Source organism: Lynx rufus, unplaced genomic scaffold (genome assembly GCF_022079265.1).
Source record: "Lynx rufus isolate CCGP_SWC_20201006 ecotype Redwood Valley unplaced genomic scaffold, mLynRuf1.p SCAF_19, whole genome shotgun sequence".
Lineage (NCBI taxonomy): Eukaryota > Metazoa > Chordata > Mammalia > Carnivora > Felidae > Lynx > Lynx rufus.
Window position 1 is genome coordinate 4,252,776 of NW_025814833.1, and position 23,423 is coordinate 4,276,198.

General features: G+C 43.1%; 1 protein-coding gene across 1 annotated transcript; it reads left to right on the top strand.

The window, feature by feature from the left end:
• Positions 1–121: 121 nt before the first annotated feature.
• On the top strand, positions 122–21,614 carry PRPS1 (phosphoribosyl pyrophosphate synthetase 1). The gene is made up of 7 exons (XM_047082069.1): positions 122–366; positions 10,135–10,318; positions 11,420–11,518; positions 12,824–12,948; positions 16,063–16,236; positions 19,178–19,337; positions 20,482–21,614. The coding sequence occupies exons 1-7, from the start codon at positions 245–247 to the stop codon at positions 20,572–20,574; spliced, it is 957 nt and encodes a 318-aa protein (XP_046938025.1). The 5' UTR covers positions 122–244; the 3' UTR covers positions 20,575–21,614.
• Positions 21,615–23,423: the final 1,809 nt, after the last annotated feature.

The following is a 23,423-nucleotide window of genomic DNA, read 5'->3' on the forward strand; positions in this document are numbered from 1 at the left end:
AAGAGCCACAGTAAGGACCCGCCCCTCGCTCCCGTTCAGCTAATCAGGGCGGACGGGGTGTGGATTTCTTTGCTGACCCCGCCTTCCTGGCGGTGGGCAATTTAGAGCCGCACGCCCGGCGGGAATGTAAGATGGCGGAGTAGCAACGCGAAGCGGTTTGGACCTGAGTCTGTGGGCCGACTTCGGTTCCGGTCTCGGCAGCAACAGTGATCGCTGAGCAGAGTGCCTAGGGTGGTTGGCCAAGATGCCGAATATTAAAATCTTCAGCGGCAGTTCCCACCAAGACTTATCCCAGAAAATTGCTGACCGCCTGGGCCTGGAACTAGGCAAGGTGGTGACTAAGAAATTCAGCAACCAAGAGACCTGGTAAGGGCGAAGTTGGGACCCCAACCCGGGGCGGCAGGGACCCCGCTTGGGCGGCAGAGAGTAGGGGGATGGGGCCGCCGCGTGAGTTCTGAGGGACCGCAGGGAGGGGGGGAAGGGGAAGGGGCAGCTCTGTGGCAAGCGTGCCCCACGGGCTGTTTCCGTTATTTTACCTCTCGCGGGAGGGTCACGTTCATTCTCACCGTGAGGTGGGGTGGAGTCAAGATGGAGCATGAGGCGAAGCTGTCGGGTTTGAAGTCAAGGGCCGGAGGACCCAAGGCGGGGTAGTGGCTGCCTAGAGCTACGGGAAGGGAAAGACGCTTAGCCTCGGCCAAGGGGACACGTGGCTTTGTCGCTTCGCTGTTGAGCTATCCTGACTGGACTGGGTTCACTTTAACTCTTGGACCAGCTTGCTTGGGAGAACCTTACTGCGTAATAAGCCCTCCTGGTGTTTCTTTTAGAGTCTAAGAAGCAGCTTTTCAATTCGAAATGGTGTCGGTTGGGTTTCGTTTTGAAGGAAATTGACATTATGTACTGAGGGCGCCAAAATGATTACTAAGGACTTCCCTTGGATTGGCAAGCGTTGGCTTTTCACATCTTTAGAATCGGAGCCATACTTAAGTTAAATCTAGTTGATCAAATAAAGTGATGCATTAACTCTGCATCCTGATTGCCAGCATCTCAGCTTGAGCCATCCAAAAATTTGGGGGAACCTTAGTTCTGGAATCCTTGACCTTTCCCAGTGCGGGTACTGGTACAGATGATACAGAAACGTATTTTTCAGTAGCAAAGTCCCTCCTGAACTCGTCCACTCCTCTTAGCGCTGTTGTGAGGATTTTAGGAAACAGTTTTCATCGCAGAGTGTTAAGATAATGGAGGAAAGATAATACAGTGGAAGACCGGAATTGCATAGTACATTGCAGCTGGAATTTTTTTCATTGCCTTGCTAATTAAACGTGCTCCCTCCCCCCACTCCCAACCTCCTCCTGCACCTTGGGGCCATCTTAAAAGATAACTTAGTTATTTCATCCTTTCAGTGTGCCTTCCACCTAAATGTAGAATCTTCTGGTTCTGATAGATATACTTTGTGTTTTGTGGTCCTGTTGATCAAATCAGAGCTGGGCCTGCAGTCATCTAGTCAGTCATCTAGTAAGGGGAAAGTTTACACCAAGTCTAATGGTCAGTTAAATTAGTTAAGGTTACTTTCAACATTTTTTCCTAAATGCTTTTTTTTTCCTTTTTTTTCTTTCTTTAAACTTACTATGGAAGTGTAACTCCCCTATCCTTTCTAGATCTGCTTATAAAAGCATTCATCTGTAGTGGGCAGCTTCCTTCTGGATACTTGATTGTTGCACCGCTGGTTGTGATGCAGATGATAGTGCAAACACTGACACCATCTGTAACTAGGCAATACCTTAGTCAGAAGAGGCTAGCCAAGCTGCTGTCTTTAGCTTTGACCACACCATTATGACACCATAATAATGAAACCATACAGGACCAGACATTGCATGTGGCAGTACAGGTGGGGACAAGAATGATTTTCATTTAGAGGGGTTTTTTGCCCCCCTTAGAGAACTATGGTTATTAAATCCTCTTCCTACACTTCTAGGAAAAATCCAAAGACCTTATTTTTCTTTGTGTTAACCCTTCACCCTCTGTCATAATGCAATACTCTAGAGCCTGAAACTATATTGGGAGAGGGGGAGGACGAGAACAATTCAGTGTTCTGACCGATCTGGATTCATCAGCAATCCCCATCTACTTCTGAAATCAGGCTGGTTTCATTTTTAAACAGCTGGACAGAGGCATGCTTGGAAACATTGGTTAAGATTAAGCCCAATGTGGAAAATGGCTGACTGGTTTGGTTTCCTCGTTTCAGGCTTAATAGCTTTTTGGTTCCCTAGGTGTTCTGAAATCTTCATTGAACATAATTGAGTATGTTGCCCGTGAAGCCTCCCTCTTCCATCCCCCACCCCCACCTTTGGCTCTTCTGCACTGTAGAAATGGTAACTACTGCCCTGTGTGACTCTTGGGCTCTGAAGGGCATAGACAGAGCAGCTCAGTGGGTACTCTGGGTCATCAGATGGAGAACTGCAGAGCCCATCCTCAAATGAGACAGTTTTGCTATTTGGCAGAGTCACAGGGGTTGGTGCTCTCTCAAGCAGAGTGGCGTTACTTCTCGACTCAGGAGCCTCCCTTGCTGTCCAGTTATGCAGGAAACATACATATAGGTGGGTGTATTGCACACAAAAAATAAGAGAGATTAAAAGCTCAGGCTCTGGAATCAGAGAACCTGCATTTGAAATCTTAGCTTTTCTTTGCCTCACCTGTAAAGTAATTGTGAAGATTAAATGAGATAAATTAGAACATTGTCCAACCCAATAAATGCACAGTGGATGTTGGTAAGCAGTTGTGGTGATGGTATTGCAGAAACTACAGAAGAGGAAAAAGGGGAAAAAAGACCTCCCAGATAGTGCCGCCACCACCCAAGATCAGCTGTTCACATTTTGATTTATGACCTTCCAGATATTTTGTGTGTTTATGTACTTTTCCAAAAATGTAAGGTATCTATGGCTTTCATCACTTAGCAATATATTTTGAATAATTTCTCCCCTTAATATTTAGTCTACATGGTTTTAAATAGCTGTTCTGGTCTTCTTACAGTTTTACCATAATTTTAGATAACTGAGTAGTAGATATTTCCTGTTGTTGACTAATGCTTTTATATGAAAACCTTTGAACACAAATCTTTGTCCATTTCCTTAGGACAAATCCCTAGAAGGGGAGTTACCAAGTTAGGGGTAGATGCCATTTTTCAGGCAACTGATAACATGTTACCCAATTGCCCTCTAGAAAAGTTGACCCAACTTCTGCTCTCATCGGCAATAATCAAAATAATAGTAATTAATGTATAATGAGTGCTTAAGAGGTGCTAGTTCCTATGCTAAGTACTTTATACATTTCTAATCCCCTCTACCCTGCTGAGAAGTTACTATCCCCATTTTATGGATGAAGGAACTAAGATTCAGAGGTTAAGTAACTTGCCCAATACTGGGTACTATTGCTTACAATTTTTGTTGATGGAGTATCTCATCTGGCTTTTAAAACTTATGAATAAATTAAAGTTTTTGATGTTTTTTTGATTCTCTTCAATATCAAGAAATAGCTTTGGTTTATTTGGTTACTGTGGATAAGCTCAGAGTGGGGAGGACTTTAACTTTGATTGTCTAGGATTTTCCTAAGAACCTTGGTTAGTTAATCCCTTGGTTAGTTAATCCCTTGCATTTTGCACATGCCAATGTCTCCATCTAAATTCTTGAGATTTTCTTAAGAAGACTATCCACCTTTTAGATTTCGCTTTATTTCCTATTGTGTTTCTTAGCATTCCATGCTGGTTGGATGCACTGATGCTAAAGTAAAGATAAAGGAGAAGCTGTTTTTCTCATTGGATGGACATAGCCAGCCTGGCCTTGCCAGAAGATTGGGGGAATGATTGGCCCAAAGCCATTTGGAGAACACACCGTTAGTAGCTAGAGGGAGAGAACATGGAGTGTTACCCTTTAAATTGCTAAACTAGGTCTTTCCACCTGATAAATTGCATTAAAAGCAAACAGGTTTTAGCCACAGCTCTTCTACCATCAATCACTGCCTAATTTATCATCTCTTAGACTTAGAGGAAACCATAGAAATCATACTAAGATTTTTTGAGGACTCACTGAACTATTGATTGACCAAGCTGTATAATAGGAGTGTAGTTTGCAGGTATTTGAAGGCTTTCTGAAAGTCTGTACCTTATAATACTACTGGAGGGGCAAGATTGATCTTGATTAGTGAGATTAGAATACACAGTAAAATAAGGCAGTGTCCTAGTTTTACTTACACTGCTTTATTTTGCATATAGTTAAATAAATAAAATTTTCAAGTTGCTAGATACATGTCTGGTAATAACACCTTTCTATGCTTTAGGATTTAGTCCTAAATTTGGTTTTGGGAAATGGCTGAACTGTTGGTTGACTATCATCGGGTAATATGATAACACAAAAGTGTTGCTAGCAATTGTGTTGGGTGGTGAGCTGGTGCTTTTATAAAAATTATTATTCAAACCTTATGTGATGTTAGAGTATGATTTTTAAAGGCATACCTCTGCTAAATCTATGTATGTAACAAATGGTCTCTAATGTTTAACTTGGCAGTGATAATTTAATTTTATAATTAATGCTTTAGCTGCTTTCAAGAAAGGATTTGAAGTGTGTTTCATGATAGTCACACGATTTGTTAAATAGATGCTTCAGAAGCCTTCTAGAACAAAGGCCTATCATAATTGTGCCAAGAATTTGGCACAAGGTAGTTACTGCAGTCTAGGGTTACTTTAACTGCATCCCTTGGCTTCCTGGTAGCCAAAGGGATAAGCCACTTGCAGTGGATTATGTAGTTTTTCTTTCTTTTTTTTTTTGAGAGAGAGAGAGAGACAGAACAGCATGAGCAGGGGAGGGGCAGAGGGAGTGGGAGACCGGGAATCTTAAGCAGGCTCCACACCCAGCGAGGGGCTGGATCTCACCGGTTGGATCTCACATGGTGAGATCATGACCTCAGCCAAAATCAAGAGTCAGATGCTTAGGGGCGCCTGGGTGGCGCAGTCGGTTAAGCGTCCGACTTCAGCCAGGTTAGGGAGTTCGAGCCCCGCGTCAGGCTCTGGGCTGATGGCTCAGAGCCTGGAGCCTGTTTCCAATTCTGTGTCTCCCTCTCTCTCTGCCCCTCCCCCGTTCATGCTCTGTCTCTCTCTGTCCCAAAAATAAATAAACGTTGAAAAAAAAAATTAAAAAAAAAAAAAAAAAAGAGTCAGATGCTTAACCAACTGAGTATCATGAAACTCTTTAGATACCTCCAGGCACAAAATTCTGGGAATTTCATGGGTGGGATCCTTAAATAATGATATTGAGTAACATAAGGAACAATGTAAACAATTATTATGGGTGTTTTTAATATTACTTCTGATAGTTTAGGCATTTGTAAAGAGAGATAAGCCATCATGTGTTGTTTTCTGGTCTTACTTGAAAACAAAGCTTTGGAATAGATAATTAGCCCTTCTCTTAGCCTCTTGGAGCTTTTGTTTAAATTCCTAATCAACACCACCTGGTTCTGGGTTGAGTGTATGTCTGGACCACAGATGATATTCTGTGTTCTTGACTGGAATAAGAGCCATAGGCCTTCCATATCACATGTAGAGGATAGAGGTGACTTTCCTGGAAATCAGTGTGCCTGACCTTTGTTCTCCCCCAAGGAAATGGAGATCTTCCTCAAGGAGGTGAGGTATGGGGCTCACCCCACACCTGTGGGCGGGATTAAATTTTTGAGTTTTGAAGTTGCACAGGTATTTGAAATACTTGGTCCAGACCCCGGAGTTGTGCACCATAAAACATAGAAGGGACTCTTGTGGACTGGAACTTCTTAAAGGGTGGGCAGTGTTAGTGAAGGAGATCTGAGAAGTCCCTTAAACACCTCTGTCTCTTGTTTGGGCCTACCACAATGAGTAACCTGCAGAGCGTGTTCTCCTCCAGGAGGTGTGACTTAGCCTTGTCCATTGTGTTTTTTACATTTTTAGTATATTTTACTTATCCCAGTATATCCAAAAATATGATAATTTCAGCACATAAGCAACTTTGAAATTGAGATACGTTTTGCTTTTGTTTCTCCCACCTTCACAATAAATAGAGTGTGTATCGTATGCTTGTAGCACATCTCAATTCGGTTCCTCTGTCACTAGTGACATTTTAGGCGCTCCATAACCACACAAATCCATTGACTCCCAGATTGCTCAGTGCCATTCTAGGACCTGCACTTTGGAAAACATGGGAGTTACTCTCACAGAAAGTGCTCCCTGGCTCCCTTCTGCTTGTCCATTTGAATTTTGAAGAATGTCTTCAGAATGTAATTTTGGCATTGGCGTAGTTAAGGTTGCCGACAGACTCCATTGTTGGTTTTTTTTTTAATGTTTATTTATTTTTGAGAGAGGGAGAACACCAGCAGGGGAGGGGCAGAGAGAGAAGGAGACCCAGAATCCCAAGCAGGCTCCAGACTCTGAGCCGTCGGCATGGAGCCCGACACGGGCCTCAAACTCGTGAACCCTGAGATCATGACCTGAGCCAAAGTTTGGACGCTTAACTGACTAAGCCACCCAGGCTCCCCCAGAGTCCATTGTTTTTTAAGGCTGACCTTGGTGATTAACAGATGTCAACTTGGCTAAGCCGGGGTCCACAAAATTGCTGTATCATTTATTCTGTTGCCTCGGTATCAGTATTTCAGGATCCTGCTGCAAAAATCTTCGTAGCTGTCGTATTCTGGTGCTCCCAACAGGTTGTATGTAGTTCACCCAAAATGAAATCTCTGCCAGCTGTGTATCTGTGAAGAGGGTATGAACAGATTTATCAAAATCTTTTAAAGAAACATGTTGGACCCATTGCCTCTAGTGTGAAGTGAGTTACTTTGTGAGGAATGATAGAAGTCCGTCTTCTAAATTTTCTCACTAGTACACCTGCAGAAGGTTCACAGTATCTTGAGTGGATACCGAGAGGCATCCTAGTCCTGCTGGATATTCATTCATTCATTGTTTGTGCCCTAGAGGCACTGGCTGGCTGGGGATACAGAAGAGTGCAACAGATCTGGTCCCTGCCTTTGTGGAGCTTATGTTCTAGTGAAAGAGACAGGCAGTAAACAAGTGTTTACAAAATAAAGTGATAACAAGTTATGATAAGTGTTTTTGAAGATAATAACTAAAGTGGTGAGGGAATGACTGGGGAGGGTCACTTTTTTATGAAACATTTCAAACACGCAGAAGTAGAAGAGTATAGTGGTTTCCCCCAAGGTACCCATCACCCAGTTCATCAATTCTCAATTCCTGGTTTAATCTTGTTTTCATCTGTTATTCCCCCTTCCATACACACCCACAGTTACTTTGAAACAAGCCTAGATAGTATATTGCCCTTGTACATTTTAGTAACCACAGTCCCATTTTCTTGCCTCAAAATGTTAACAGCAATCTCTTAATATCAAATACACAGTGTTCACATTTCCCTGCCTCATAATTGTGGGTGCTTTTCTTCTCTGTTTGCTCGAATTGGTTTGCAGACAAGGTCCATATATATATTTTAATTGGTTGATTATTTTTAAGTCACTTTTGATCTTTTGCTTCTCAGGAAGTCACTTTTTTTGATAAGAGGGTCAGAGGAGATACTTTGATTGAAGTCCTGAGAAATAAACCAGCTAGTTGTAGGAACAGCATCCCAGGTAAGTGGGAAGAAGTGCAAGGCAATGATGTGAGCAGGGAATGTTAAGGAAGGCCATGTGACTGATACATAGTAAGCTAGGGAGAAAATCTTTTGAGATGAGCTATCTCTCAAATCAAAAAGCCTAGAGTTTTCCAGATTCCCTCACAGTATTGCACAGTTTCTCAGAACATTATACAACTGGACTAGGTTCTTTGACTTAATGCAGAAATGCTTTTGTTTTTAGCTACATTTCTGTGACTTCAGCTTTCACTGAGGGCCACAGTTAATGCTTTATTTACTCAAGTACGTACAAAACATGATTATGCTCTTCTGTGTTCAAGTCAAATTTTGAGATAGTTGTAGATCCACAGGTAATTGTAAGATATGATGCTAAGACGTTCTGTGTACCCCTTACCCAGTTTTCCCAAAGCTCCCAGCCATAGTCATTCCAAACTAGAGTTTTCTTGCAAAACTGTAGTGTGACACAAGAAGCAGGATATGGACATTGATGCAGTAAAAATACAAAACCATCCTGTCACCACAAGGCTCCATCCTGTCATAACCACACCCACCTCTCTTCTCCCTCTCTGTATTTTCCTTATGTTGCCTTTGTCTGGTTTTTTGGTGGCTCACTACTACGGCCTTGTAAAATGCATTGGAAAATATTCCCTCCTCATCTGCGTTCTAGAAAAGATGGTGCACAATTCGTGTGAATTCTTCAGATGTTTGGTAGAACTCTCCAGTGAAGCTGTTTTTGGTCAATCTTAGAGACATCCATTTTTTAAATTTTTTTTTAAAAGTTTATTTATTTAAGCAATCTCTGCACCGAATGTGGGGCTCGAACTCACGACCCTGAGATTAAGAGCCGCATGCTCATCTGACTGGGCTAGCCAGGTGCCCCAAGGCTTAACCAGTTTTTTAAATTCCCCTTCCCCCAAGAACCAGCTTTGTGTTTCATTGGCTTTTCTCTATTGTTTTTGGTTTCATTGGTTTCTGCTCTTATGGTTAATTTTCTTCTGCTTACTTCGGGTTTATTTTGCCCATTTTCTACTTTATTGATATTAATTATTGAGCAAATCATGCACTTTTAACATAAGGATCCCCAGTATAAAATACTTCTTTAATTCAGTGCCTGAAGAAGGTTTATCTCCAGATATCCCAAACTAATGGGTTTTCTTCTTTGTTCTGGCTACCAAGAATCTCAGCTTCCCTGTTATAATTGGTTTCTGGTTTGATTTTTACCATTTGCTTTTATTTGTCTTGCTTTACAATGTAAACTAACCCCATTCTTTTTATTTTTTATTTTTATTTTTTTAATGTTTATTTTTAAGAGAGAGAGACAGAGCGCGAGTGGGGGTGGGGCAGAGAGAGACGGAGACCTATTTTCTGAAGCAGGCTCCAGGCTTCGAGCTGTCAGCACAGAGCCCGATGCAGGGCTCAAACTCACCCATGGGGAGATCATGACCTGAGCCAAAGTCGGATACTTAACCAACTGAGCCACCATGCACCCAACCTCATTCTTTTTAAAATTAATTGTTACTTGAATTGGAAAAGAATAAATATAACTGTCTCCCTATATTAGCTGCTTCTGGCAATGTAATTCTCTCCTGTTGAAGTTTTTCTCTTGATCAGTAGGAGTTATCCACAATTCTAACCTACTCCTGGTTGATACACGTTATGTAACACACACACGCGCGCGTGCGCAATACCACCACCTCACCTACAGGATTAATTGGGGGAAATGGTGTTGCTCTGAGGTTTCACGGAGGTTATGATTTTTTAATTATAAGTTATTCTTGGTAACAACCCAAGCATGGATATTAAAACTTTCATTTTATGGTTAAGTGTAGCCCTACTCCATAATTAACTTCCTGTGGAATATTTTTTAAACAAGACATACTAATTGGAAAGAATACAGTTCGCATAAAATGGAGGCAAGGACCACATCTGTTTTATTCTCCATGTGTCCCTGGCACTTAGTACAGTGACTGGCATATGAACATTTACTGTTTGTTGAGTGAAGTGCCAATATGGTAGATGTGGTACTGGCTTCCATAGAAGGCATCGTTATAGAACAGTAGTGTGATTCATTCCTCACATGATCTCTCTACTTTTGTTATACGTGGATTGTGACAGTCACAGGCTCTGTATCCAATTTGCATGCACATGTCCTATTCCTGTACGTAATGAGACACAGGCAGCTCACTGAAGTTATGGTCCGGTTACTTGTAAGTTCTTTAGCCAGGCTTTTTCATGCCATGTCTCATGTAATAATAGGTAATATTTGTATAGTACACTGGCGTAAACTGAGGCAGTAAACTCCTTCTGGAACAGGGGCTCCTCCTGGGGATCTCGCAAAGTCTGAGGGGATCAGTGACCATGTGCAGCTAGAACTCATTAACAGCATACTAGTAGGGAAGTTATACTTTTTAGGCTGTACTGTCTGTAAAAGTGTAGTATGGTGCTTTAAAATCTGTTTTTTGTTTTCGTTCCTTTCTCCTTGTAGTGTGGAAATTGGTGAAAGTGTACGTGGAGAGGATGTCTACATTGTTCAGAGTGGCTGTGGCGAAATAAATGACAATCTAATGGAGCTTTTGATCATGATTAACGCCTGCAAGATCGCTTCAGCCAGCCGGGTTACTGCAGTCATCCCATGCTTTCCGTATGCCCGGCAGGACAAGAAGGATAAGGTGGGAGCAGAATCTACTTTAAAAAAAATTTTTTTTTGTTTTAATCAGAAGAAGCACATGCCCAGAGTCACAAAAAAAACTTCCTTAATTCTCAGATACATATTTAGAGGATATTGTTGTTTTTTTTAATCACATTTTCTTAGGTATTACCCAATGTTCAAAACAATTGACATGTGATTGGTTTATATAAATCAACATCTTTGTAGTCTGTATTTCTTCGTCATACATCTGTGACTCTCAGCTCACTGTGACTTTTTAATTGTATCAAGAGGACTAAGCACCAGCTACTGTGGAGTAGAATATTTTTTAAACTGGTAGATCCTCTGGGACCCTCGTCATAAAACTTGAAGTCAGTTACATGAATACCTGGTCTCATTATACACATGCACATCTCCCCTTATTTATCTGGTATATTAGAGGTTAAGGTACATGTATAAAACTTTGCAGGTCTGTTCTAACAGTCAGTGCCCAAATTTTACGTACAATGTCTGGGAGAAGGCCAGACATTTTTATTCTGAGACTATAGTGCTCCTACAGAGTATAAAGGGCATGGGCTTTGCTAGTTTATCGTGCAGCAGGTGTGTTTATCTGTCATTTAAGGAGGTTGAAGTTGCTGGAATATTGACCTCAAGATGAGTAAGCAAGTGGTATAATTTGCACAATAAACTAGAATTTCCATTCTGTGATCTGTCTTTTAAGTTTTGACATGTTAGATGCAATACAGGTTTGCATATGTATGTGTCAAGAGATTTTAATAATTCTTGTGAAAAAGATTTTTTAAGTCAGCCTAGTTTGAATAATTGAGCATTAAAACCCTTAAATAGGCTGAAAATATGTACATTAAGAAAAAAAAAGGTAGGAAGGTATTTTTCTTCTCTGAAATATGTATCCTGATTTGGAAAAGTGATATTCCACTTAGTATTTGTGCTAGATTGCAATTTACTCATATAGTCAATGGCCATGGCACTTGCTATGAATTTCCTGGTAGCATGGTGCCGTAAACATAGTAGGTGCACAGTAAGCAAATGTTTCTTGAGCAAATGAATTATTTCTCAAAATGGCTTTTTGGTTTTTTGTCCTTCTTTTGTCCCCTCCATTTAGAGTCGGGCTCCAATCTCAGCCAAGCTTGTTGCAAACATGCTCTCTGTAGCAGGCGCAGATCATATTATCACCATGGACCTGCATGCCTCTCAGATTCAGGTATCTGGAAGTTAAATATTCAGCATTAGAAAGCAGGGGGTGTGGGGAGGAGAGAGCTTATAATGCTAAGAGTGCACAGAAGCAAAAACCTGCCCAAAGACAGCTCAAATAAACTAGACATCGACATCATTTTAAACATCCTCACCTTAAGCATTGTTTACCATCTCAGTCATTTGGAGTGGTTGGATAAGGGAGGTGGTCTGGTATTCTGAGAAGAACATGGACTTTGGGTTCAGACCTAGTTTGAATACTGGCTGACACTTACTGGCTTTATAACCTTGCACAGATTATTTAACTACTCTGAACACACACTGCATTGTTATTGTGAGTATTAAATTTATGGTATAAATGCCTGGCTCAGGATAGGTGCTCAGTAATTGGGAACTGTTTTTGTCATCATTAAATTTAGAGCCACAGATATCAGAATCTACTTTCTAGCATAAACACAGAGTAAGGGGAACGCAGCATTCCTTTGTATTTTGTACTGTTTAAAGGGACTTTCAAATCATCATTGGAGGCTTATGGCAATCCAGTGAGGTACACAGGGTAGGTGGTTATGACCATTTTTTAAACGTGTTTTTATTACTTATTTTTGAGAGAGAGAGAGAATGTGCATGCACGTGAGTAGAGGGACAGAGGATCCAAAGCAGGGTCTGCACTGACTACAGAGAGCCCAATGTAGGGGCTCAAACCCACGAACCATGAGATCATGACCTGAGCCAAAGTCAGACACTTAACTGACTGAGCCACCCAGGCGCCCCTGATTATACCCATTTTATTGAAGAGGAACAGATTTCTTGAGAAACGCAACTAATCTGTAGCAACTAGTATTAGAACAGAGATCTTTTACCAGTTACTCTCTGTGACCATTTATTATAAATACATTCCACTAAGTTTATGTATCAAAGCGTCTTCTAACTGGTTTAGCAGTTAGCTTTTGCTCCCTAACAGACCAGCCCAACATTTGATGGAATAAGGCAATAAGTATTACCTCATAGGTCTCCACATTGACTGGGCAGTCACGATATTGGCTGAACTTGGCCGTTCTTCCCAAGGGCTCTTTCATGGTCCTGTCGTCAATTGTGGGTTAGCTGAAGTCAGGCCTTGCCCCTCTTGGCCGGGACTCTCTTGGCCAGCCCAGGTTTGAGAAGCCATTTTTAATCTGCTACACTGAGCATGCCTTCTAATCAGTTTGAATGTCACAGGAAGGTATTCTTTGGGCCAGTTATTATCCTCTTTGTATTAGTCATTTATAAATCGAAGAGCACAAAAAGAAAGCAAAAGTGACTCAGCTTCTTTCTACAGGGCTTTTTTGATATCCCAGTGGACAATTTGTACGCGGAGCCAGCTGTCCTGAAATGGATCAGGGAAAACATCTCTGAGTGGAGGAACTGCACTATTGTCTCCCCCGATGCTGGTGGAGCTAAGAGGTACGGCCAAACTGTGCATTGTTCTCACAGTACTGGGGATATCTTTCAGACAGCTATGTCAGAAAGTTGACATTTTTCTAGCAAGTGACAGTTTTTAAGTTCAGTTTACCCTTGAACAGCATGGGGATTAGGGGCATCGACCTCCCCACCCCCTGCCCCATGCACTCCAAAATCCGCATATAACTTTTGACCACCTCAGAACTTAACTACTAATAGCCAGCTGTTGACCAGAAGTGTTACCAAAAACATAAACAGTCAATTAACACACTTCGTATTTTACGTGTGTTATAGATAGTATTACAACAAAGCAAGCTAGAGAAAAGAAACTGTTGTTGAGAGAATACATTTACAGCATGGTACTGCATCAAGAAAAATCTATTTATAAGTGGACCTGCACAGTTGAAACCCATGTTTTTCAAGGGTCACGTATACTTCAGAATGGGTGTATCAGTAGCTGGGACACGAGCTGGACATAGTTTTACTGACCTGAGTCACTGCCAGAAAGTGACAGAAAGACAAGGCAGCCTTGAGGGGGTCCTTAAGTAGTTGCAGTGTTGTAGGCTTGACTGAAACCCATTAGTAACTTGGCACCACAGAGCTAGCAAGCAACACCACTGTGAACCCATCCAGAAGGCTGGGGAATTGGGGTTTCCAGTGAATGGCACCAGCTATCAAACCATGTGCTATTATTGGACAAATAGGCTTTTACTCCCCTCATGATGCTGTTGGTTCGACCTGTGTTAACCCTGGCATTGAGACATTAAGCAGGAGGGAAAATAAAATGTGGTAACTTTATATTTAAAACCAAGACCTTAACATTTTAAACAAACTGATTGCCAGGCATTGCCAGTTTCAGTGCTTCACAGCTCACATGGTGCCGACTAAGAGCTCTTGATTTCCTTAGTGGATCACTCATTAGTAATGCATTCAAAAATCTGACACATGTTCTTCTTGTTGTGGAAATAGAATGAAGAGGCTACAAAACACAGATGATTGGGGAAAGCTAATTCCAGTCTTTCTAAAGGCCATTCAAATCTTCAATGACTGTTTCTCCACAACCTCTTTATTGCAGTAACTCCAACAGAACTGATAAGCTGAGCACTTGAGTTCCGTTATCCAGCCAGATGTGTGTCTCTGTGAGTCTCATGTAATCGATAGTTATTATCTGTAAAAGTGACAGAGCCGAAAAAGCATCCCCCTAATGGCAGTTGTCAAACTTGTCTTAACTTGTTGGGCATTATTTTCACATCTTGCCATGGGACTTAGAAAATAGTCGTGTTTGAAACAAATAATCAAGCCAAGATCTTCTTTCCAAAGTTGGGTATAGGAAAACTGCCTTTAGTAGGTGACTTATTGCCACATATCCACTCTCTGTGTGTGTTTATAATTCTCTTTCCGTAGTGGAGGATTTGCTGAGTGAGTAGCTATCAGTTTGGTCTTGGCAGGGTTTTTGGAGTAGGTAGAGGTCCCTGTGTGATTGTGGTTTGCACAGTTTTCCCCTCCATGGTGTAGGGAGTGACTTTTTCCAGCCCTTCCTGCTTTGTCAGTCACTGATTTTTTTTTTAATGTTTATTTTTGAGAGAACATGAGAACTCGAGCAGGGGAGGGGGCAGAGAAAGAGGGAGACACAAAATCCGAAGCAGTCTCTAGGCTCTGCCCTGTCAGCACAGAGCCTGATGCAGGGCTAGAACCCACGAACTGTGGGACCATGACCTGAGCCAAAGTCAGAAGCTTAACTGACTGAGCCACTCAGGTGTCCCCTGTCAGTCTTTGATTTTGTTGGCCATGGAGTATGGGCAGTCTGGGATGCTTGAGCTAATTGAGCATGCATTTGTCTTGGATGAGTAAACATTCCAAGGAGATTGGTTATTCTTATGTTCTATGCCCACACAATTCTAGTAATGGGGAACACAAGGTATGGTTCATTTAGATCAGGATACATAAGCTGTTCAGGTTGTGGTTTGGATCTTGCACATTCTCTATTATATGGTCACAGGCTCTCCCCTGTCCAGCACAAACTCCGTTATGTGACCATAGGCACAATGGAAATCAGACATAATGCTCTGGTTGTATCAGTGCTGCATTAAAAAACAAGACCTGGGACGCCAGGGTGGCTCAGTCACTTGAGCATCTGACTCTTGATTTTGGCTCAGGTCATGATCCCAGGGTTGTAGGATCAAGCCCTGTGTGGGGCTCTGTACTGAGCATGGAGCCTGCTTAAGATTCTCTCTCTCTCTAAAATGAAAAAATAAAAACAAGACCCAAAGCACAGGCTTCTTCACGCACGATGATGGCACAGTGGAGCATGGACCTACATGTTACTGGAACAGCGTGCTGTCATTTACATGGGATGGATTTCTGTCTGAGTGAATTCTGTGGTACTTTGTCATCAAAGATTTGTCTTCTGTGTCACTTTCTAGTTTGGTTTATGTTATTTTGTAATAGAAAAATAAGACATTTTGATTTGTTGGCAATCCTTCGGGCTGTCCAAGCAAGATGTCCCATTTTCCTGATTAATTGGTACAGTGTTCCTTGTAGTGTTCCTAAAAGGAACATCCAAGCTCAGTGCCCATGTACAGTTGACACTGACAGTTGGTAGATCACTGGGGGTAAGCGCAGTGAGCGCACAGGCACTGGAATGGGCTGGGGACTTACTCCTCTCCTGTCAGAGGCTCAGGTTCACTTCTCATCACATCTGTGCATCCAGTTGGGACAGTCTGTGCACCCCCGGCATTAGCTAAAGGAAGTCGTCTTTCTCTTCCCTTCTGCTGCCAGTCTATTAAATGAATGTGCCTTAGCATCCTGCTGCTTCCCAGGACCGGTGAGGCATCTGGCTCTCCCCTGCTGTAAACCGGAATTAATTATAATTGAAGTCTGACTAATCTCAGGATACAGATGCATTAGTCTCTAAAACCTGCTTTGTGACGTTTGCCTTTGAGAAGCCAGTCAAGTAGAGTTGTTTTCTTCCAGACCCAGGAACAGTTTGGTTTCAAAGAGCGGTATCCCTGAAAAACAAACCCACTGTTTAGTCCCTGTGTTGGCATCTTTAGGAGACACACACACACACACACACACACACACTGTTTGAACTGTGAACGCACCGCTGTCTTGCAGAGTGACCTCCATCGCAGACCGGTTGAATGTGGACTTCGCTCTGATTCACAAAGAACGGAAGAAGGCCAATGAAGTAGACCGCATGGTGCTGGTGGGAGATGTGAAGGATCGGGTGGCCATCCTGGTAGATGACATGGCCGACACCTGTGGCACGATCTGCCATGCAGCTGACAAGTGAGTGCCAAGAGGTGGTGGGGCCAGTGGTTAGAAGTGAAAAGCTAACTGCTTGCTATCTGCAGGTGAATTGAGGGGGATGAGAACTATCTTTGGGAGTTTTTATTACCCTAGGCTTGAATTGCAACATGCATCAATTGATGAATATTTTATTTTCACTTAGTTATTTTTTTCTTACTGTGCTCAACTATATAAAACATAAATTTGCCACTTTGACCATTAAGTGTGCAATTCAGTGGCGTTAAATACATTCGCAGTATGTGCAACTATCACCGCTGTATTTCCAAAATGTTCTTATCACTCTGAATACTCTACTTTTGATAGTTGTTTTTTAAAAATTTTTTAATGTTTTATTTATTTTTGAGAGAGAGAGACAGAGACAGAATCTGAAGCAAGCTCCAGGCTCTAAGCTGTCAGCACAGAGCCCGACGCAGGGCTCAAACTCACGAACTGCGAGATCATGACCTGAGCCCAAGTCGGATGCTTAACTGATTGAGCCACCCAGGCACCCACTTGATAGTTTTTTTAAATTTTTTTTAACGTTTATTTATTTTTGAGACAGAGAGAGACAGAGCATGAATGGGGGAGGGTCAGAGAGAGAGAGGGAGACACAGAATCTGAAACAGGCTCCAGGCTCTGAGCTGTCAGCACAGAGCCTGACTCAGGGCTCGAACTCACAGACTGCAAGATCATGACCTGAGCCGAAGTCAGACGCTTAACCGACTGAGCCACCCAGGTGCCCCGATAGTTTTTTTTTTTTTTTTAAGAAACAAATTAAGGTAGAAATGTATAGGCCTGAACAGACAGGACTATACAGTTGGCCCTTGAACACAGATTTGAACTGTGTGAGTCCACTTATTGTGCTTTTTTTTGATAAATACAGTAGAGGACTATAAATGTATTTTCTCTTCCTTATGATTTTCTTAATAACATTTTCTTTTCTCTAGCCTATTTTATTGTAAAAATACAGCAAATGGGGCGCCTGTTGGGTAAGTGTCTGACTTTAGCTCGGGTCATGATCTCATGGTTCATGAATCTAAGCCCTGCATCAGGCTCTGTGCTGACAGTGTGGAGCCTGCTTGGGATTCTCTCTCCCTCTCTCTCTGCCCCTCTCCCACTTGTGCACTTGCTCTCTCTCTCTCTAAATAAATAAAACTAAATAAAATAAAAATAGAGCATATACTATAGCATACAGAATATGTCTGAATGGACTTTATGTTATCGATGAGGCTTCTGGTCAGCAGGAGGGTATTAGTTATGATTTGGGTGAGTCAAAAGTTGTGCTCAGATTTTCAACTATGGGGGTGGGTGGTTGACACCCCTAACCCCCATGTTGTTACAGGGTATACAGTATTTTCTATTTATATTTTACCTAAGCCAGAAACCCTGGTCCTACCTCTTGACTGTCCATTTTAGTTGCTACCACCTTCATTCATGTTATTTCTCCTCTCTTGCCTGCACTGTTCTAAACTGCCTTCACTCTGTTCTCTCTGCTGCTGGTAATCAATCTCTTACCTCCCCAGTCTGTCTTCTCTCACACTGCCTCCCCTCTTGCGAATCTGTCTAAAACTAAGGCTAGATACCATCACTCCTATCCTTTAAAACCTTAAGTGGCTCCCCATTGCTTATAATCCACATTACTGTGGACAGCATAGTTTTTCGTGATTTTTCCTTAACCTCTGGGTGTCTGTGCCAGGCACAGGCCCTGGCATATAATAGGGGCTAAGAAAATATTTGTGTGCTGAATGATTGCTGATTTGGATCCTGGAGTATACATTTATAAAACTCATTTCGTCCTTGTATTGTTAAGGTAATGCTAATTGCTGTAACAGATCAACTCCCTGAAATGTCAGTTGGTTAATGCGATAGTTCTTGTTTGTGGTTTAACTCCAGTGCAAGTATTCCTCTTTTGGTTTTGTAGTGCCACATCTTTAACATAAGGCTTCCAAGATTACCTTGGAAGACATTTCCATTTTGGCCAGCCAGAAAGGGAGAAAAGAGCATGGAGAATCACCCGTGGAAGATTTTTTTAAAAATCTTTTTTTAATTTTTATTTATTTTTGAGAGAGAGAAAGAGAGCATGAGTGGGGGAGGGCCAGAGAGAGAGGGAGACACAGAATCTGAAGCAGGCTCCAGGCTCTGAGCTGTCAGCATAGGGCCCAATGTGGGGCTCGAACCGTGAGATCATGACCTGAGCTGAAGTTGGATGCTTAACCGACTGAGCCACCCAGGCACCCCACCCATGGAAGATTTTTATAAGCCCAACCAGTTGTGTACGTTGTATCTGCCCATATTCTGATAGCTAGAATTAAGGCACATGGTCACTCTTAACTATGCAAGAGATACTGGGAAAGGTAGTCCACCCGTGTGCCCAGGAAAAAAAGGAGATGGATTTCCTTGAGCATAGCAGTCTGTACCAGTCTCACTATGTTAATCCAAACCTATTCAGATCAGTTCTTAGTCCATATATTTGTCTTTGCTGTGAACCGAATTGTGTCTCTCCTAAAATTCATATGTTGAGGTTCTAGGCCCCCTAGTGCGATGATATTTGGAGATGGGGCCTTCGGGAGGTCACTAGGTTTAGATGAGGTCACGAGGGTGGGACCGTCTCATGATGGGAATAGTGCTCTTGTGAGCAGAGACACCAGAGAGCTGATTACCCCATGCATATGTGCACACAGAGGTCACATGAGTGCACAGTGAGACAGCGGCTGCCAACAAGCCACGGGGAGAGGCCTCAGGATGAAGGTCACCCTGTCACCACATTAATTTTAGGGTTCCCGGCCTCCAGGACTGTGAAATGAAGTTCTGTCTTTGAAGGCACACAGTCTGTGGTATTTTGCTATGGCAGCCCAAGCTGACTAATACACTCCTCTCCCCGAACTCAGGTCCTGTGGTGACAGGTGAGATTAATCCAAAGCATCTCTGCTTCTTCCTCTAGACTTCTCTCAGCTGGAGCCACCAGAGTTTATGCGATCTTGACTCATGGAATCTTTTCTGGCCCGGCCATTTCCCGCATTAACAATGCATGCTTTGAAGCAGTAGTCGTCACCAATACCATACCTCAGGAGGATAAGATGAAGCATTGCTCCAAAATACAGGTAAGGATGCAATTCTTGCAAAATACTCTAAGTATTTATTTAGGAGGTGGTTTCATACATTGAATTGGGTGTCTACGTTCTGAAGCCTCCCCGCTTCGCTCTTAAGGGCTCAGTCTGTCATCAGGATCTGTGGTCCAAAAGTAAGAAAACAAAATCAGGTTTAAAAGATTCAAGTTGCTAGATGCACCTCTGGAGGATGGAGCACCAGGGATGCTACATTTCAACAGACTGTCTCAGTGATCGTGATACCCGCTCACATTTACAAGTCCTTGCTCTGCAGTATATGTGTGTTGCTATTAACTGTTGGCCCCTGCAGACATAACGTGAAACCTTTGAACCAGTAGTACAACCCTTAGGACGGCAGCGTTTCTCAAAGCATGCTCTGGAAACAAAGTTCGTTACCTATGGTCCTTGTTAAAATGCGGATTCCTTTGCTCCATCTGAGACGTGCACAACCAAGAGGTCCTGGGACCACTGTTTTAATTCCCCAAGGAATTAGACACTAAAGTTCGAGTACTGTTGTATCAAAAGAACAAGGCCTTGCTTAATTAAAGTGTACAGTAGTCCATTCGCTTTCTGAAATTAATATGTAGAATTGGAGCATCCATGTCCTTCTTAAGGATTTTTTTTTTCCAGCTTAAATGGGTTTTTTTTTTTCATTCCTAAGAATTTGTAAATGTCAACCCACCGCCACCTTGGTGAGTCTGAGTGAGGGGTTTTCCTCCATTAGCACTTTGACTCTTTCCTAAGTGGTGATACTAAAAATACAACGCAGAGGAGCACCTGGGCGGCTGTCAGTTAAGCGTCCGACTCTTGATTTCAGCTCAGGTCATGATCTCACGGGTTTGTGAGTTTGAGCCCCGAGTTGGGCTCTCTGCTGTCAGGAGAGCCTGCTTCAGATCCTCTATCTCCTTCTCTCTCTGCCCCTCCCTGACTCATGCTTGCTTTTCCTCTCTCTCTCAAAAAATAAACGTAAAAAAAAAAAAAAAGGCTGCAGAATGGCTGGGTGTGGCTCCCAAAGGGAAATAGCACAGTGCAGCTGTTTTAAGAGGAAGGACCCTCACAGGTCTGCTCCTCAGTGTCTACAAAAGGGTGGGTCCTCTGTCTGGGTGTTCCTAACCTGCCAATTTTCTCACTTTCCTAGGTGATTGACATCTCAATGATCCTCGCAGAAGCCATCAGGAGAACTCACAACGGGGAGTCCGTTTCCTACCTGTTCAGCCATGTCCCTTTATAATAGAATTACTGCTGAGGCTTTTTACAAATAACGTGAACCCCACCCCTTGTTCTCCCTTGGCATTTGATGAAAAATCCAGCAGAAAACCCAGCTTGCTCCAGTGTAGCTTTCCACACCCCACATCAGGTATATTAGTGTTTCTCCTAAATTAGAGAAAGACGGATTGAGACTCACTGCTGGGATTTCCTTCCTCCGTTGTCTCATTCCGGCTTCTTGGATTCTGTGAGCCTCGCAGCTTTGCAGCTTTAACCACAGCCGAACTGCTGCAAGATTGCAGGCTTGAGAGCGTGTTGTGTTGTAGGGGTGTTTGAAGTTGATGAGGGAAGCTCAGACTACTTTGCATGTGAATTCTTCAGGGTTTCCTTGGTTCCGAACCACTGGTGACAGAGCCGAACCACTGGTGACAAAGCCGATCCAGTTCCCATCCCCCAACCCCCAACCTGTGAAAAGCTCTCAAAAGTCTATGCTAAATTACAGCAGGAACCCTAGGCAGCCCCAACCCAGCTCTGGTTGCTGAGTCCTGTAAAGCAGGAGCCAGCGGGCAGCTCTCTGGTTGGGGGGGGGAGCCTGAGGGGTGGCAGCACACAGGGCAGTGAATGCTTCTTGGGAGGAAATAGCCTGATCCTTCACCCCCTGCTTGGGGACTGTGTCCCTTGGATTCTCCTTTGTACCTGTTCCTTTACATTTGACTTGACCTTCAGCCATCTTGCCCTTTCCCTGGCCAAATAACCCTCTCAGGCCCAAATGTTCCTTGTACTACAGTCTTCTGGAAAGCAAACTTACCCCCTGCTACGTGATCTCTAACATTTACATGGGATTGTTGTTTCTGCCGTAGCTTAATCTTCCTGAGCCCGCTACCACCCTGGTAGTAGGTTTTAGGTGGGGTCGTAGTGCCTTTAGATTAATTTAAATATCTCATTTTCATCTTCCTCCCATTGATTTGGCCTCTCCAGTGACCTGAGATTTCTGTTAAAAAGGTTGATGTTACTGTTTACTGTCTCTTGTAGAGGAAACTAATAAAGTGTCTTTGTGTGATTGTGGATCTGTATCATATCTGTACCGGTCTTTCTGCCAAAGGTTTGGTCTAGGTGTCTTATGGCCCAGTGATCACTCTTCTATGCTTCCAGACTGTCAGTTGCATTGTTAAGCCAAGAGAAGACCTTGGCCGCAGTTTTATCCAACCTTCAGACCTTAAGATGTCTGGGGTGTGCTAAGAACTAGATACAACGTGATTCTGTGCATTGTATCTGAATTACAGCGCCTGTGAGGCCTGCTGGATCTCTCGTTCTTATTCCTGGGGAATAGGAATCCAAGGGCTTTCTCAGAGGAAGAGCGTAGTCTTTATAATTTATTCATTTTGGAACCAATTTTGCCAAATGTAACATTTCCCTCCATCAGTAGTTGATACATGTGTGGCATTTAATTTCAGGCCTTCTAATTAAACACTGGGGAAGGTAAATGTGTACAATTGAATGAATGCTAACGCATTCCAGAAGGTGAAGGGATTTTTTTTGGTGCTTCATCAAATCAGGACGCTCTTTAACTTCGGGAGAAGCCACATGCTTCTTGCTTTTGTTTGCTCTGGTTGTGCTTTATGTTGAATAATGGGATGTTGACTTTATCATGAGTGTTCTGAAAAAAAAGTGATTCAAAAGGGGACTGAGATGAGCTATGGAGTGTGTGCCTCCGGACCACTAGCCTTCTTTCACCGCAAGTGCTCTGGGAGAAGCTGACGTGGAGAACCAAGTGCCCTATCCTGCCGGTCACAACTTCCTGAAGCATTGGACCCATTGATCAGGGCTTGCTGCGCCATAACTTTTGGACTCTATTGTGGGCCCCTTTGGGTAATCCAGTTCCTAGAATGAGGTTTTAAGGTCATTCAGGAAAGGACTTCAGTCCCCACCTGTGGCCCCTGTGCCTGGGGGAAGGTCAGTATTCAATTCCCCGTGACACTCAGCAGAGTTCCATAAGCACCTCCACCACCCTTCTTTTTGTGAGAAACCCAAGGGTCCTGGATGGTAAGTGACTCCCAACTGGGGAATAGCAGCAGGAACAGACCTGGTGGGGTGTAAGGAGGAGATACCGGAGCTGAACAGAGCTGCAGCCTGATCACAGTTGGAGCTGTACCTGTAATAGGTGTAGGACCGCTTCTGAGCCAAAGGCATCACCAGGTTCTCTACATCCCTCACCTCCCACCCTCAGAACCAGAGGAAGGGAGGTTACTTGGAACAAGGCTAATCTCATTGAGTCCCCAAGCTAAAGATTCAGTTCATCTCAAACTGGGGACTGCTGGTCTCCTTGCCAGATTTGGAAATAGAAGCATTTTCTGCTAGAGTTCATTTTTTTTTAGGTTTTTGAAAATGTTTACTTTTAGGAGAGAGAGAGTGTGTGAGCGCAAGCAGGGGGAGGGGCAGAGAAAGAGGGAGACACAGAATCTGAAGTGGGCTCCAGGCTCTTGAGCTGTCAGCACAGAGCCCAATGCGGGGCTTGAACTCACGCAGCACAAGATCATGACCTGAGCCAAAGTCAGACGCTTAGCTGACAGCCACCCAGGTTCTCCCCTGCTAGAGTTCATTTAATTTGACTATTAATAACATGTAGCCCTTGACCTGAAGGTTATTAGGATCATACAAAAAGCCTGAAATTAAGAAAAACTGCCCCTCTTAGTGATCTTGCCTCCTGCCATCTCCCTCTTACTAGCTCTTGGTGGAGGGGTGGGGAGAGGAAGAGGCTTCTGGAAAGGAATCTGGTTATTGGAGGCACCTCCCCCACAAATAACTCTAGAAGTGAGGGTGAAGGAAGAAAGTTCTGCGCTGTTGGTGGGCCCACCACTCAAGACTAGGGACCAC

What these genes read in the sequence shown, in the direction of transcription:
- PRPS1 (XM_047082069.1), top strand. Translation starts at nt 245, where the DNA reads ATGCCGAATATTAAAATCTTCAGCGGCAGTTCCCACCAAGACTTATCC. An exon ending in GGCAGGACAAGAAGGATAAG is followed by an intron (nt 10,319 to 11,419) that starts GTGGGAGCAGAA and finishes CCCTCCATTTAG; the next exon opens with AGTCGGGCTCCAATCTCAGC. An exon ending in AGCATTGCTCCAAAATACAG is followed by an intron (nt 19,338 to 20,481) that starts GTAAGGATGCAA and finishes TCACTTTCCTAG; the next exon opens with GTGATTGACATCTCAATGAT.